The sequence below is a fragment of the Sphaeramia orbicularis genome, chromosome 5 (assembly GCF_902148855.1).
Source record: "Sphaeramia orbicularis chromosome 5, fSphaOr1.1, whole genome shotgun sequence".
In the NCBI taxonomy this organism is placed as follows: Eukaryota; Metazoa; Chordata; class Actinopteri; order Kurtiformes; family Apogonidae; genus Sphaeramia; species Sphaeramia orbicularis.
Window position 1 is genome coordinate 26,305,356 of NC_043961.1, and position 15,782 is coordinate 26,321,137.

General features: G+C 38.6%; 1 protein-coding gene across 3 annotated transcripts; it reads left to right on the forward strand.

The window, feature by feature from the left end:
* Window positions 1-1,678: 1,678 nt before the first annotated feature.
* mdm4 (MDM4 regulator of p53) lies at window positions 1,679-8,148 on the forward strand. Of its 3 annotated transcripts, none has more exons than XM_030133572.1 (11): window positions 1,679-1,863; window positions 2,424-2,511; window positions 2,627-2,701; window positions 2,798-2,931; window positions 3,054-3,094; window positions 3,529-3,593; window positions 4,809-4,905; window positions 5,011-5,171; window positions 5,332-5,529; window positions 5,638-5,706; window positions 5,792-8,148. In XM_030133572.1, exons 2-11 carry the CDS (start codon window positions 2,440-2,442, stop codon window positions 6,356-6,358), a joined length of 1,479 nt encoding a protein of 492 aa, XP_029989432.1. In that variant the 5' UTR covers window positions 1,679-1,863; window positions 2,424-2,439; the 3' UTR covers window positions 6,359-8,148. The 3 variants fall into 3 exon arrangements, with proteins under 3 accessions (XP_029989432.1, XP_029989433.1, XP_029989434.1); XM_030133573.1 differs by having other exon boundaries at window positions 1,680-1,863; window positions 5,347-5,529; XM_030133574.1 differs by lacking the exons at window positions 1,679-1,863; window positions 2,424-2,511; window positions 3,529-3,593.
* The last annotated feature ends 7,634 nt before the right edge of the window (window positions 8,149-15,782 follow it).

The following is a 15,782-nucleotide window of genomic DNA, read 5'->3' on the forward strand; positions in this document are numbered from 1 at the left end:
TTGGCCATTGATATGTTTTGTTAGTGCATCCCAAGCGAATGATCTCATAAACATAGTAAAATATGGAAGAATGTAATCCTGGTCAGTTATTACATTTTTTGCCCAGTAGGCAGTTTTTTTTAATGAAAGTGCTTTATAAATAAAGGATTATTATAAAGTATGAATTGTTTAGATATTACGTTGGCCAGCTTTTGTTTCCATGTTATCTACATTGTAAGAACTGTAACTATTGACATACCTGCAGGTGTTAAGGGCCAGTGCTTGTATCCTCTAGCAAAGGCAATAATATCCCAGTGAATAAGCTATTGTAATAAGCTGGCCCAATTTAGAGGCATATTCTCAAGGACTGTTGGGTGGACTTTGTCAGATATGAAATTCAAATGCTTGATGCTTCTCTATTTACACAACTGTCAGTAAGAACATACCCAGCTATTTACTGGATTCAATGATATATTTTTGCACTGTATCTACAGATCTGTGAAAAAGTTGCATTTATGCTTCCATGTATATCTAATTTTGTAAAATACTAGGGCCTTGTGTTGTCATTTCTTTCTTGTTCTTTGACTGTTTTTAGAGTATTAGAGATGATTTTCTCTGTATTAAACTATTCTGTAGTACAAATGTTTTTTTTTTAAAATTAATACAATGTTTGCATCTATTAAATAGAATTTATTAATCATGAAAGAAATAAGGAATCCCTTTTACAGTAGATTATGTGTGTGGTTGAAGCCTAATTTCTACAAAAGAAATACTTTATTGTCAAAAAAGGGAAAATGAGGTTGATCATATGTTAAAAATGCATCTTAACATTAAAATATAAGTACTGTTATAATATATTTGATAAACAGATTTAATATGTTATTATTCCATGAACATATGAAAAGTATTTGGTATTACCAGTGACTACATCAGTGGATATTTCAGAATTATTGCTCTGATCTGAATCTTTTGTTTGGACGCTCTGATTATTTTTTGATAATATTAGGTTCCAGCATGAACTCATCACTATCCTGAAATAAGCTGCATGCAAAAAAAAAAGCAGCGGTGTTACAAGTATTCACAGGCTCTCCTAGACTTTCTTTCCACCCACCAACAAACAAACAAAAAAAGAGACTGACAGGATAAGCATGATGTCAATCAGAACATGCCCCCAGGGATCCATATGCAAGAATCACTGCTCTATCTATCTGTCAGTCAGTCAGTCAGTCACACAGCAGTACCAATATCATTCAACAGTCTTACAGAGGGACAGAGACATGTAAATAAGTGAATAATTGTATTATTACACAATCATTGTGCAATAGTCCCTGTTGGGTTTATTATTATACATGATGTGTTTAATTTTATGTTATTTGTGCATTCATGCGTAAATTTAATTTTACGGCTGGACATGTCCATTCACTCATTTGAACTGCTATGAGTACAGTGCAGTTATGAAGAATCTCAAGACTGAATGATTTAAAACACATGAATTCTGATGTGATCACACTAAGGCCATGTGGTTGGTAATCAGATCGATCCTAGGGAATTTTAGAAAGATCAGGTTAAATGAATGAGAAGAAAAAGTGGGTGGAAAAGAAAAGAAAAGAAAAGAAAAGAAAAGAAAAATCGCCAGTGCACCTTTTTGAACAATAGGGGGTGCCACACTCTTCATTGATGGAGTTTTGCTTCCGGAAGTTGTTCAGACATATCATTTTGAATGTGTAGTTTAGCTAATTGTCTAGCTACCTGTCAGTTAGAGTTCGCGACTGTTGGGAACACAAATATTTGTGACTCCTAGTATCCTTAGAAATATTTAAGCTGTTCAGGTAACTGTATTCGCGGGACAATGTAGCAGCATTGATGTAATGTCAACCTATCCCGGTAAGGCGTTGTTCACTAAACGTATTGTTCAGGAACTGGTTAGCTTGGTTAGCTAGTTAGCTAACATTAGCTCCCGTGTGACGTTGGTTAACACGTTTGCTAGTTGTCAGTATTGGCCAGTTTTTCCACCTGCTAAACTTAGCAAACACCTTGGACTAACAATCGTCGAATTAGTGCAGTCACGACTATATGTGCATTATTTATTAACCCAGCGTTAGCTCATCTTTGTCGCCACACTGAACCCGATTTTTGAAGACAATAAGGGCTGTCGCGCTAAGGGAAAGGAATGGAGAAGTGAAACGTTAACTCCTCCGTCAGGACAGTGTTGCAGTCTGCTGAATTCACACCAGTGGAGATGAATAAATTTTAAGTGGATTAACTAGACAGGCCTCATACACATACATAGTCATGTATGTGTATGCTATGTTATTTAATAAATACTATGACTATATTATTAGCGTTGGCCCCGTGCATGTCAGTATTAACATTTGGCATATGGTATCAGCTGACCAGATCTGCACTTCAGACTTTATATGACCTGCTCAAATTTTGTGTTTCAGACATCGTTTGTTTACGATGAACTCCCTGTCAACCCAGCCTCCGCCATCAAACTCATCATGCAGAACGCTCCCTGGGGAGGGGAATCGGGTACAACTAAACATAAACTTTTATTTTATTAAAACACTGTGTTTTTACATGTACACTGCCCACATTGCATTATATAACTGCTCTGATTCCAAACGCTGGTAATGTACGTTTTTAGGTGCAACCCAAAGCCCCTCTCCTGCAGATTCTGCGTGTTGCTGGAGCCCAGCAGGAAGTCTTCACTCTCAAAGAGGTGAGCTGCTAGGTGGAAGGTAGAGCATGTCAGGCAGAAAGGAAAGATGTGCTCTGAGTGTACCTTGTGATAGCTAATGTCTTGTGGTTTCTGTAGGTGATGCACTATTTGGGCCAGTACATCATGGGAAAACAACTTTATGACAAGCAGAGGCAGCACATAGTCCATTGCCAGGATGACCCTTTGGGTGAGCTGCTGGAAGTTGAGAGCTTCTCTGTCAAAAATCCAAGGTTGGTACATGCCTCAAACTTGATATTAAAAAATAATAAGTTTTATGCTATAATATCATTGCAACATATTCTGAAACATATGAAGGACCAGACAATGCTAAAAAGTTGTTCTCTTTTTACAGCCCTGTGTATGAAATGCTCAAGAAGTATTTGGTTGTGCTTGGTAAGTCATGTGAACATTTAGTAATATTCTGTATATTTTCTCCTGAAAGTATGTTTTGTTTTGATTTTACTGAGGGCTATAGTTCAGAAACAATGAATGTGGGAAATTGTATGTGATGTGTTGTTATTTAACTGTTTTCTTTCCTCTTCCCTTTGTGTTTTAAGAATTCGCTCTTATTTAGTTGCATCTTAAACATGAAATGTATTGAAGTGAAGATGCCTGGGAGTATTGTATTCAGCTCACATTTTTACATATGACAATACCAGCTTTACTTCTTCGATGCATCTCCTGAGGATGTGGGAGATGAGCGTTGGACGTAATTTTCCTATTTGTCCTACAAAGGGACAGAGGAAGGCCTTAGTGAGAGAGTGTGTTATGTCATAATTAAAGGGTAGGGATGTCCTGTTTCTGTTACTGTCTTATCTGAAATGCAGACGCTGCAGAGAATCTTTCTGTGGGCCGTGAATGTGTAGAGGGCGGAGTGGAGGATCGTGGTCAGGTAAAGCTGAAACATGGTGCTCTGAAGAAACAGACCCCCGGCCTGTCTCACCTCAATACACACAACTCTTGTGAATGAAGAAATGGCATCGTCATGGCACTTTGTGCAACCCTGCTTTCATAATAAATGATGCAAAATAGTTGGTGTTAAACTGAGAGCAGTAGGTGTTGATGTTGTGCCAGCGCACACAAAATGGGTTTCGTACATAAAATGAACCCCTGTTGGTTTGTGTGTAATGAGGAGGGAGGTGAGGGCTGCTGCCTTCATTGGTGGGAATCTGTACAGAGTGGCACCGTCTCTGTACAACCCCATCCTTGGTTTGGTGTGGTGGTTTTTTTATTCACTCTGTGTGAGATTCCACCAGCTCCACCCAGTGGATGGGGGGCAGAGTCACTGTCTCTGTCTGTCTCAGAGTTCTCTTCTCTGCTCCAAACTGGGGGATCGCAGCTCCTGATCCAGCCATGGGCCTGACGAATACCCTAAACCTCTTCACCTATCCCTGTGTTCCTACACCCTTCCGTCTAAATACTTCCAGATTTCACCTTGTAGCATGTGCTGTATCCTCACATTATTGACCAGTCAGATTTTTGTCTTTCTTTAATCATCATATGACAAATTTACTAAATCTTTTCCATGGTAAAATCAGTTTTTAGCTCTAATCAAACTAAGATTTGCTATTCAATAAAACCTTTTAATCTACTTAATTACTCCCGAGTAATGAACTTTAGATATATTTTTAGGTTGTTTATCTTACAGTTTTTTATCCATCTTCGTAAAAAGGTCTACAAATGTTTATTCTCTATCTAGAGTCATTTTTCCATTACGCACACCTTGCTTGCAGTTTTTTTATATAAGTATTTAAACTTGAAACATGTCTCAGAATAAATTACTTTGAAGTCTGCCTATGCAACATTAGAACTTTACTAGATATTTCAAAACTTTACTGCATGTATTTTTTATTGTTGTTAATTGGTACCCCTGCCCTTTCAGTACCTGTCCTTGTCTGTGGATGCACCATTTTTCAGTGCCCCAGATATCCTTAAAATTGTTGTGACATCCCTCCCCACTGGCCCATACCCTAATTTCCCAGCCCCTTGTTCCCTGAACCACTACCCCATACGCAAAGGCCATCTTGAAAAGGAGCTGTGAGTCCTCCAAGTACGCAGTTATGGCTCCTCATTCTAATTTTATTCCTTCACACTTCCTCATCTGTAGGTATGTGGAGGTGTAGTCAAAGCAGGTGTAGAGGCTGGCAGTGATGGGCCTCTCCTGCAGACCCCCTCCCAAAGACGACCACGGGAGCCAGATGATGGTAAACCTTTTTTTTTATCCAAAAGTGTTTTAAGCCATTATTATGCTGTATCTGAGAATTTAGTCAAAGCTGAGCACCGCAACCTCATCATCAACATCTTCTCAGACTCCCTTGAAGGTCTGCCACGATCAGCTTGCAAACGGCCCAAGCTAGATGTTACTCTGGATGAGTGGGACCTGTCTGGCCTGCCTTGGTGGTTTCTGGGTAATCTCCGTAGTAACTACAGCCGTAGGAGTAATGGCTCTACCGACATCCACACAAACCAAGTAAGAAAACTTTTTTTGTCGTCAATATTGTAACATCATGTCAAAGCTGGGTCAAAGCCAGTCTGGACACTGTTTAGGCTTGAAACACTTAACCTTTATTCACTTATTTGTAAATATCATAAACTGGATTTTAACAGTAGTGGTCTCACTGATGTGTCAGCTGTCTCCTGCACAGGAAGAAGACACAGCCATTGTGTCCGACACCACAGATGACCTGTGGTTCTTGACGGAGGGTGAGAGTGAGCAGGTAAGCGTGGAGATGAAAGAGGCTGCTCTGGAGGAAGGGAGTGGAGGAGAAGGAGAAGCTCCACCAGATGATGATGATGGAGGAGGGAAGGAAGAGAAGGCAGATCGAGAGGTACGAGTCATTGGTCTTTATTCAGTGTTGCAAATTGTGGAAAATATTCTTTAACAGTGACGCTGCTTGTTATCACTGATAATGAAGCTTAGTTTTTTATTTAACCAGATGCAGGAAGAGCCAGATGAAGACTCACAGTGCTTGAGTGATGATACTGATACAGAGATCTCCACGCAGGTCTGTACTATTCGCTGAATGCCGATGTTGTACTTAATTAAAATGTCTTAAGTCACACATTTGTCATTATGTCTGTTGCCCTTAGGATGCATGGCAATGCACAGAGTGCCGGAAGTTTAACACACCTCTACAGAGGTACTGTGTTCGCTGCTGGGCACTAAGGAAGAACTGGTACAAAGATGTCCCACGACTTGCCCATTCCCTTTCTGTTCCTGACATCCCAGCATGCAGTTCTCTCACCACCCATGATGAGGAAGATGACAGCGACACAGGCATTGATGTCCCAGATTGTAGCAGGACGGTGTCTGACCCAGTTATCCTGCCCTCCCACTCCACAGCTGACAGACCACTGCCCACTATGGTTACAGGGAAGGGCAAGGGGCCTCGGCTGTCTGCCTTTCACAAGGATGAGCAGCTCTCAGGGGGCGAGAGTCAAGAAAATCTGGACATGGAAGTTGAAGTTCGGCCTGAGGCGCTGTTGGAGCCTTGCAAGCTCTGTCGAGTGCGTCCACGTAATGGGAATATAATACACGGACGTACAGCTCACCTGCTAACCTGCTTCCCATGTGCCCGAAGACTTCACAAGTTCCAAGCTCCTTGCCCAGGATGTGGAAAAATTATTCAAAAAGTTATTAAGATATTCATTCTCTAAAAATACGAGCGCACACTCACACATATTAGCTCCTCAGAATCTAATGTATAAATATTTTGTATTTTTAAGTGAATTTGACCATACAGCTGCATGCAGTTGGGTATTCAGTCTCTGCTCTTAAGACACCTACAAAACATGCACCTTACCACCTAACTTTAACAATTTCACACAAAGTATCACACCTGGTGATGCTAGCTTATGGTTGAATGGTTTGTTTTACTTCTCACTGCCTCTGAAGTATTGTTTAAAGAAGCCTCAGATTTTGTAAAGCAGTTTTTTTTGTTGCAGTGCCACATATAACAAGGGATCAAGAATAAGAGCAGGAGTATTTATTTATTTATTGGAGGCCATGGTAGAGTAGCCTGCTCATGTGAGCCTATGGTTTCATTTCATTAAGGTGGGTTCTTACTGGTTTTTGCATTTCATTTGTTAAATGGCTCCAGTCAAGAACATGCAATGCTTCCTTTTGTTTGTCTTGTTTTTTTTTTCCTCCATTTTAATCACTTAGGCTAAAATGGACTAATCACTATCTTAATCCAACAACATTTTTGTGAGATTTTTGCAGATCTTTTTTCGTTTTTCATTTTTGGATTATAAATATAATCATTGAAGGAAGAGTAGGCATGTTGTAAACCCTAATTTTTGAACAGCCGCAGCTACAAAACTTTTTTTAAATGCATTTTCTGAGCATAAGTGAATGTTCTATAATATACAGATGTGCTTTTCTCTGCATAGTATTTTAAGAAGCAGAATAGAAGCCTGCTTGTGAATGCACAGCTGAAGTACTTACTCAGACTTTCTTTTCGACTTATATTTTGATGTTGATATGGAACAAATGTGTACTATTGCCAAGCTTTTAATGACAGATACTCCTGCAGTAAATTACACCATATATTTGCTGGTTAATATTTTAATGCTTTTCTTCAGGAAGAAATGATTTACCTCCCTTCCTGAACATAAGTAAAAAAAAATTGTATATATTTGTATTTAATTTATTTATGATTCAGTTGTAATTGTTCAGATTACCATCTCTGATGAAGCAGACTAAAACTGCACTTGTTACATTCAACAGCTTTTTTTTTTTTTTTTTGCTAAAGTAGCTAAGAATGTACCCTCAGTGGAAATGACTGTACTATTGAGTTTGGGGATTAATTGAAGCGTTACACTGCCATTATAGTGAATTTCTATGTCTTTGTTTGATAGTTCTTTTGTTTGAAGATTGTATTGCTGGACTTCCTTGTTTCCTTTAACGCAGTATGTGAGCTGTCTACTAATTCAGTATATGCTACAGTGTCTGCAGTAGGAGTGACACTATATTCAGTGACAGTAGGCATTATACCGTAACTCAGCTCTGCTTGGCCTAGAGGGAATATCGTAGTTCTTTGGTGTACTTTTCACGCGCGCTTAATGTTTCTGCCAGCAGGTGGAGAAGTCTCTATATAATATAATCTGGTACCACCAGAAGTTGTACAGTACCAGTAGTCCATGTAATACACTTATAGAGCATGCCTCCTGTTGTGACTTGAACCAGCACTGGGCTGGTGTGACAGCTATATTAGCTATACAAAACTATAAAGATAACTGTAGCCTGTGGTATTATCTTTGTGCAACCTGACAAAGGTATAGTAGATACAGACCTCATAAGAAAATGGCATATTACAGAGTCATCCCAGTGGTGCTGGTTTGAATTGACAATTATAGACAATAAAACTACAATGTGGACAAATATGGTACAGATAATGTAGTTTTTTTTCCGCACATGTCCAATAAAATCACGTTTTGTAAAGATAGAGTCTTTGGTTATTTGTTTCATTTTGTTCACTTTCTAACCAGAGCGACAATTGATGTGTAGTACCCACTGGTGGGGTGAGGGTGTTTTGGCTGAGGAATAATAAGTCTTTTTATGACGGGCCAGCTGTCATGTGTCCTCTCTTCCTCGACTGGGTTCCAGCACCTGCGTCTTTCCTCTGCTTACTCACTGTTCTTGTGCTTACTCGTGTCCGCCTTATTTTTGTCCTCCTGTGTAGAAGTGGGACAGACACCCGGCTCTAAGCAGCACATGTAACACTGCTGGTATCTACTGTAACTGTGACTGTTTTACCCCAGGGTGTTATTTAGATACTGATCTAGTCTAGTCTATTTTTTTTAATGGAAAGTACCGTGTGATGCTCTTCTTACAAAGCATCCACTACTCGGAATAAAACGGACATATTTAGTCAGTAATAATGTTAAAACAATAGCTATTTTTCCACAACAAACACACAGTGCTGATTAAAAATGTAATGTAGTGCAATATAATGTTAAACCTTTATAATTCTCGTAACATTAATTTTTAGCTTTATCTTTAGGATTTATTTCACGGTTCAGTAATTGAATAAACGAATATAAACTGTAACACACAACTATTTAGCTTTTTTTTATTCAACTTTTTGAAGACATACTGTATTTTGATGTTAAAGAAATACTTCCAATATATCTGATTAGAATTGTTTTTAATATTCTAGACACATCTAAATGTTTTAGGGTTTTTTCCATTGTTTGGCAAGTGTTTGTCATGTTTTTACCAGTATAAATACAACACCAATTCCAAAAACTTAGAATGTTGTGTAAAATTTACATTAAAAGCAGCAAACATGGCCCGTCCCAACATTTTTGAGATGTGCTGCTGCCATTAAATTTCCTTTTTTTCTTATAATAGTAAATTTTCTCAGGTTTAAATGAGATATGTTTGATATGTTCTATTGTGAAGAAAATATGGATGTATGAGACCTGTTTTTATTTACATTGTAAAGAGCTTTTTAGAATTGGAGCGGTAGTTCAACATCAAAAATAAGCATTTAGTGGCTTCATCTTTCACTAAGGCCCAGAAACAATCCTTTAAACTGATGTGAAATAATGATTTGGTATTTTCATATTATCAGACTGATATGAAATTTTCCATCACGTCAATTTTTCTTGTCATTCAGAAGTTACATTTATGCATTGAAAAACAATGCAAAGGGAGTAAAAAAGGATTAAAGTTTAATGCAGGGGAATGAAAAACCATGAATACTACAGATAAAAGTACAAAAATAATGTGTGCACTGAAACATACAGCAACGAAATATGTAAGAAGTGCAGTGTCAAGAACAATAGACTTAAATGAACAGTGAGGTCAAAGCCAATACTGATGTAACAAACTAGATATTCTCAGTGAAATATATGAGTAATTTTGTAAATTGTCATATAAAATTCCTTAACCCGTAAAGACACAAACCATCCACTGATCTAAACTATTTAATACCTGTTGATCCATTAATCCTATCAATACATGTAAATAATTGGTGTAAAATTCAGTTTGTTATCTTTTCATGCTCATCAGATATGACCCATTTGGACATTCAGAGACTCGGTAGTTACCGTGGAAACACCGTCATCTTCTACAACATTGATTCACCAGTAAAACTCATGGAGTTGGATCAATGACAATGGATGGACACATTGGGTTTATGTTCAGTTAATGATCGATTTTGTTGAAAAGTCACTTTTACTTCAGTTTTCTGTTTCTGATCTAATAACCTTCAACGTTACTCTGAGCTTTAGTGAACAGCTACATGATCAATGAATTAAATACAGGAAAATATATGATTATTACAGAAAAAAGCACAAAATACAGAGCATAATATTATAATAAATAGTGATAAATCACTTAAGAAAGGTTAAATAAAGAACAAATTCATTTGGGAGCTGCCATAAAAGTAGGACTGGGTCTTTATGGGTTAAACAGCCCAATAAAAATGTGTTGGTACAAAGTGCTTTGACGGTAGGTCCGATATCAGGTGAGACACCACACGGTAAGGAGAAGGGTGTTGCTATCCTCTTTTTGATTGGTACTAGAGTACTGTACTAAATGCTTGTAACCGCCATACCAGAACACTTTCCTTCACTATGCATCTAATTCAAGAATGGCATACCACTTTGTCTCTGGCGTCTGGCGCGTCACTGAGTGTAGAGACGAAGAATGGCATAACACCCCTGGTGACATGGCACCCAGAGCTTGGCAGCTCTAGAATGGCATGGCCAAGGGAGTGGTAGGGGATCTGTATGTTTCCATGGCGACTGTACCTCCATCCCAACATCCCAGAATAACTTAACACATTCTTCTTTTATCCCCTATGGCGTATGCAATACTTCCTAGAGGAAAAAATACTTAGGATAAAAGCCCCGTTGAACATTGCTCCAATACTTTCAGCAGTTTTTATCCTTTTATTGCTCTTGTGACCACAGTGTTTTTGTTCTCTCCATTGTAAAGTACATTTATAGATATTTTTCTTGTCACTCTTCTGTGTCCTTTGTCTGCATGCCTCCATGATGGCAAGCCTGAGCCTGTGAACCCCCCTTTGCTTCCCTCTACTGTGTCTGGGTATCTGTATCTTTGTGGCCAGGACCTGTAATTCTCACCTCTGTGAAGATACACACTACAGACACACACATTCTCTCTGTTGTGTCCGGCTATTTGGTCGCTCCAGAAACCAGGCCGCTAAATTTGTCCCACTGCTGACATGGGAGAAGGTCAGTGGAGCCAGAGAAAAACAAAGATAGGGAGACGGAAAAAGACACGAGGATGGAGAGAATTTCAAAATAAAAGTAGAAATGCGAGGAATCACAGTTATGGGAAAGATGAGACACAAAGTCAAAGTTTCTTTTAAACACAGCAGGCCAATGTTGATGGAAATGCTGGACTGGCTGGTATCAGGCCATAGTTTCTCTACCATCCATCCACTGAAATTACACAATGTAAATAGTGCTTCTCCAGGAGAAACTATTCTGATTGTGGTTTACACTCGAGCAGCATCTAGGTGTAAATTGCCCTCAAATTAAAGCGGATAGATGTTGTGAGGACCAGGCTTTACTGTGTCAGATACCTCTCTGATTAACTTACAGTAACATAGACAGAACCTACTGTAAGACATGAAAACTATTGGGTGAGCCTGTTTAAAGTGTCATACGTTGAGTATCATACATAGCATTATTTGAATATCTGAAATCATCTGGTTGTTTGCAGCAGTTATTTACAGTAAATAACTTTAGGTCTACCATGTGCTGTGAAGTATGTTAGTGTGAAGTGTGTTATGTGTGTAGGTATGTGTGTGTTGTCTGTGCGCTGGAGCCTTGCAGTGAGTGGGATGCCAGTGAAGGGAAGGGCAGCGGATGGCTCAGGGGCTCAGTCCATTCCTGTGATTTAACATGACACCACTTGCACTAAGACTGCAACAGCTGCGTATGCACATGCCGGCCATTCTGTTTGTTGTAGGGGATTACTCTGTGATAAAAGCCCCAGTGAGCAGCAGCATGGCTGGGCTACAGAACTACTGTTTCCCCCTTGACTTAGAAAGCTTTCTCCAGGCCTCCAGAGCCCTGTGAAAACACAGGTGGGGCACTTCATTCTGAACAGGAATGAATGGGAGTATTCTCCTAATGATTAGTGGGGCCGTAGTGGTGTAACGTCACCTTTCGGCATTAGTCAAATGGTACAGCACGGCGGCTTATGTAAGGTTCATTACTCAACAGAAATGGTGGCACACCGTAGTGTAACCAACCCTGACGGCTACCATTCATTTGATAGAGTAGTTCCAGCAGGTGATAGATTTGCTTTGATTGTGTTGTGCTGATTATCATCTACTTCATCATCTTTCACAGTTAATTTCATCCGGCCTGTATAATAATATGAAACCATAATGTGAAACAGAAGAGCTCTGCGTTGTGCTGTATGAAAAACTGATTTCAAAGGATTCAGTAATAGGCGCAGTTATCATGGCGACAGTATGGAAAGAGTCTCTGTGGCGACAGACTCAGGCATCTGTTGCTGTCACTATGGTGACCATGTTCTCTCTCTAAAGCACTTAACAATGAAATAATACTGTCCATGAGTCTGTAGTTCAGAGACAGCACCGAGTATGAGTTAAAGAGAAATCATTATCTTTGTTGAACCATAGTTTGCTCAACTGGAATTTATAGTGTGTTAACACCGACTTTAATGATGTGAGTTTAGCGTATCATGTATTAATGAGCTATAAAACTGTGTCTGGAAGGGAAATACTAAACTGGTGACATGAAATGGTTGCAGGGGCATCTTTTTCTAATTATTTTCAAAAGGTCTTGTGTAAATGTGTTTCTGGAAGTAATTTTGTAATTTGGTCGATTAAATGGAGACAGTGTTCAGTTGGTACATTTGCAGTTAATGAATTTTAAGTAATAGCTCGCCAACTTGGAGAAGGCTTTAGTAAGTTCATAACAGGCTTGAAATTAAGTTATTATACAATTCAACAAATACAGATTAAAAAGTTCTCATGATGGAATATTTTAAGTATTCATTCCAGTCAGTGAAACTATGTCTAAAAAATGGTCAGATGTTATTTGCTTTGACAAAGTGAGACGAATTGAGCAATTTCCCACAAAAGCTCTTAAAATTCCCAACCTTTGCCTATTTTTCTTCCACATTCTTCTTTTAAACCCTGTGGTGTAACATTGAAACATTGTGTGTTTCAGGCCGACTACTGATAATAAGTTCCCCAGCAGAAAACATTAAAAAGAAATGTATCTTTTTCCCCTGTAATTAGTACAACCTACCTATTTAATGAGCCATCACCACAAACATGCCACTGAATTGTGACATTTGCTGGTTATTGTATCTCATGCTGTGTGTCCTAGTTTATCCACCTTTAATCAATGCTCCTTCACTGTTGTTGTGTTATTCTCCTCTTACATATGTGAGATTTCCTGCCTGTGCTCAGATGACAGTTCTGCAGGTCAATGATGATCTTGAGGCTAACCTGGGGTGAGGAGCGCTGATCCTTCACCCCTCCTCCTTCCAGCTCAGCTGTCCCGCAATGTGCTGCTGCTTGTCACCGAGGAGAAGTGGAACAGTGTTACCAGTGACAGGGCAATCCCAGGTCCACAGACACACACACCAACATGAAAACAGACATAAACATAAACACGCGCACGCGATGACTTGTTGTGGAGTAGATTACTTTTCCTTCTACCCTACAAGCCTAACAGCAAAATAAAAGATGTCTCTTTCTAAATTCTTGACTCAGTTACATATATAAATGTGATATTATAAAATAAAACATAATGTCAGTTTAACTATTTATTTTTTGAGATTCATCAGGCAGGAATAAAAGTTAGTGTTTATAATTCCAATCTGGCTCATGCAATGGCTTTACGAAGTGCAAAAATTACACTGAAAACATTAACAGTCAAGGGTGTCAAACTCATTTCAGCCCAATTTCACACATCAAATGTATCAAACCAGTAAAATAATAGCATTATAACTTAAAAATAATCACAACTTCAAATTCCAAACTAAAATTTTTGCAGTATAATCCATGTTAATTTGTTAATGTTGTAAATGTACAAATTATAATATTTTAATATTGGGAATGGACCCCAAGAAGAATAGTAATTACTAATGGGGATCCTTAAATAAGTAAATAAATAAGTAAATTAATAAATACATGTTTTGTGCCTTTGTAGATCCACTTCAATTTAAGATGCACAGATAATAATATGCATAAACATGTATAAATGATAAGTTACGGCATAATATTGGTCAAATTGAGCGCATTTTTCTGAAGAAATTTCAGGTTGTTCATGCTTGTTCAGGTTATTCCCATTTTTTTGTGAAAAAACAGATTGTAAATATAACTGTAATGCACTAAAATAAAAAGAACATTTGGAGTTGTCCTTATTTTTAGGTGATTATGCTATTATTTTACTGGTCTGGCTCACTTGAGATCATATTGGGCTGTATGTGACCCCTGAACTAAAAGGAGTTTGACACCCCTGGTTTAATCTGATCTGTATCTGGTTGGCCTTGCTTTTTCACTGGGTTTACTTTTCACTTAGTAAACACAGCATAAAAGTATTTTCAGTATCTGCAAGCAGTAAATAAACACCCTGCACTTTCTCATTTACTGCATCTCAAGTGTTCACTTCAAAATGCTGAGTGGGGACTTCTTCTTCAAACAAAACACAAGTGTGTGCCTGACGTTACATATAGTCCCAAACACACACACACACAGACACACACACACACAAAGTTCTCTAGTTCTGCTGACAATGGGTTAAGATGACAGAGGGTTATGAGTGACTCTGACACACTGCAGACCCCCTCCCGGCTGTACCCCTGAGTCCAACACAGGCGTCTTTGTACTCGTTCTACCATCAGTGACTATCCATCACAGACTAACCTGACAGCCCACCGCAGCCCTGCGCCAAGCTGCACCCCTGCCCTCTGCCTCAGCCCCAAACCCACTCAGAAACCCAGGACAAGACCACGACCCGTTATCCAGTCCTCCCAAACCACTGTCAGGCTCTCAGATCTGTTCTCCTCTGTCCTCTGTGCATCAAGTGGCCTGGATCATTTCAGGAGAAAATGAGAGAAAATGGGATATTTTGGTATGCTTCTTAAGGAGGCCAACATATCTGTATTCTCACTTAATACACACAAAGGATAGATTATGATACCAGCTATGCCACAGGTGTCATACATGGGGCCAAATGCAGCCCACCGAAGGGTCCAGTCCAGCCCTTGGGATGAATTTGTGAAATGCAAAAACTACACTAAGACATTTACAATCATTTTAGTTCAGGTTCCACATTCAGAACAATTCAATCTCAAGTGGGCAGGATTCAGTAAAATACTATCATAATAAAAATATAAATAATGACAACTCCAAATTTTTCTCTTTGTAAATGTAAATATTTTCATATATTTACACTGAAACAAAGTATAATTTCACAAAAAATGTGAATAACCTGAACAAATATGAACAACCTGAAATTTCTTCAGAGAAGTAAGTACAATTTTAACAAGACTCTGCCTGTTACTCAATGTTTTGTGTATTTGTAGATTCACTGTGATCTGTGAGTTCTAGTGTATATGTGTAAATGATAAACTGAGGCAGAATATTGTTAAAATTACACTTATTTTTTCAGTTTGTTCATGTTATTCACATCTTTTGAAAGGATAGTTTGTAGATGTAAACCTTTTCATAATGTAAATTTACTTTTTTCGCTCTAAAACATAGAGAAAAGTTTGGAGTTGACATTATTTATATATTACTATGTAATTATTTTACTGGTTCAGCCCACTTCAGATCAAATTTAACTGAATGTGGCCCCTGAACTAAAATGAGTTTGACACCCCTGAGCTATGCCTTTGTGGGGTCTATAACAAATGCTTTAGAGAAAACTGTGCTGTTAACAGTTTACAACTGCGCTAACCTGGAATGATCATATATTTAACTTATCATGTATTTCAATCAACCCATGTGATGAACCAGTGATACGTCCAGGGTGTACCCCACCGTCATCCAAAGATAGCTGGGATAGGCTTCCACCTGGCAAACCTCATCAGGAGCTTTGCGATCCAGAAAAT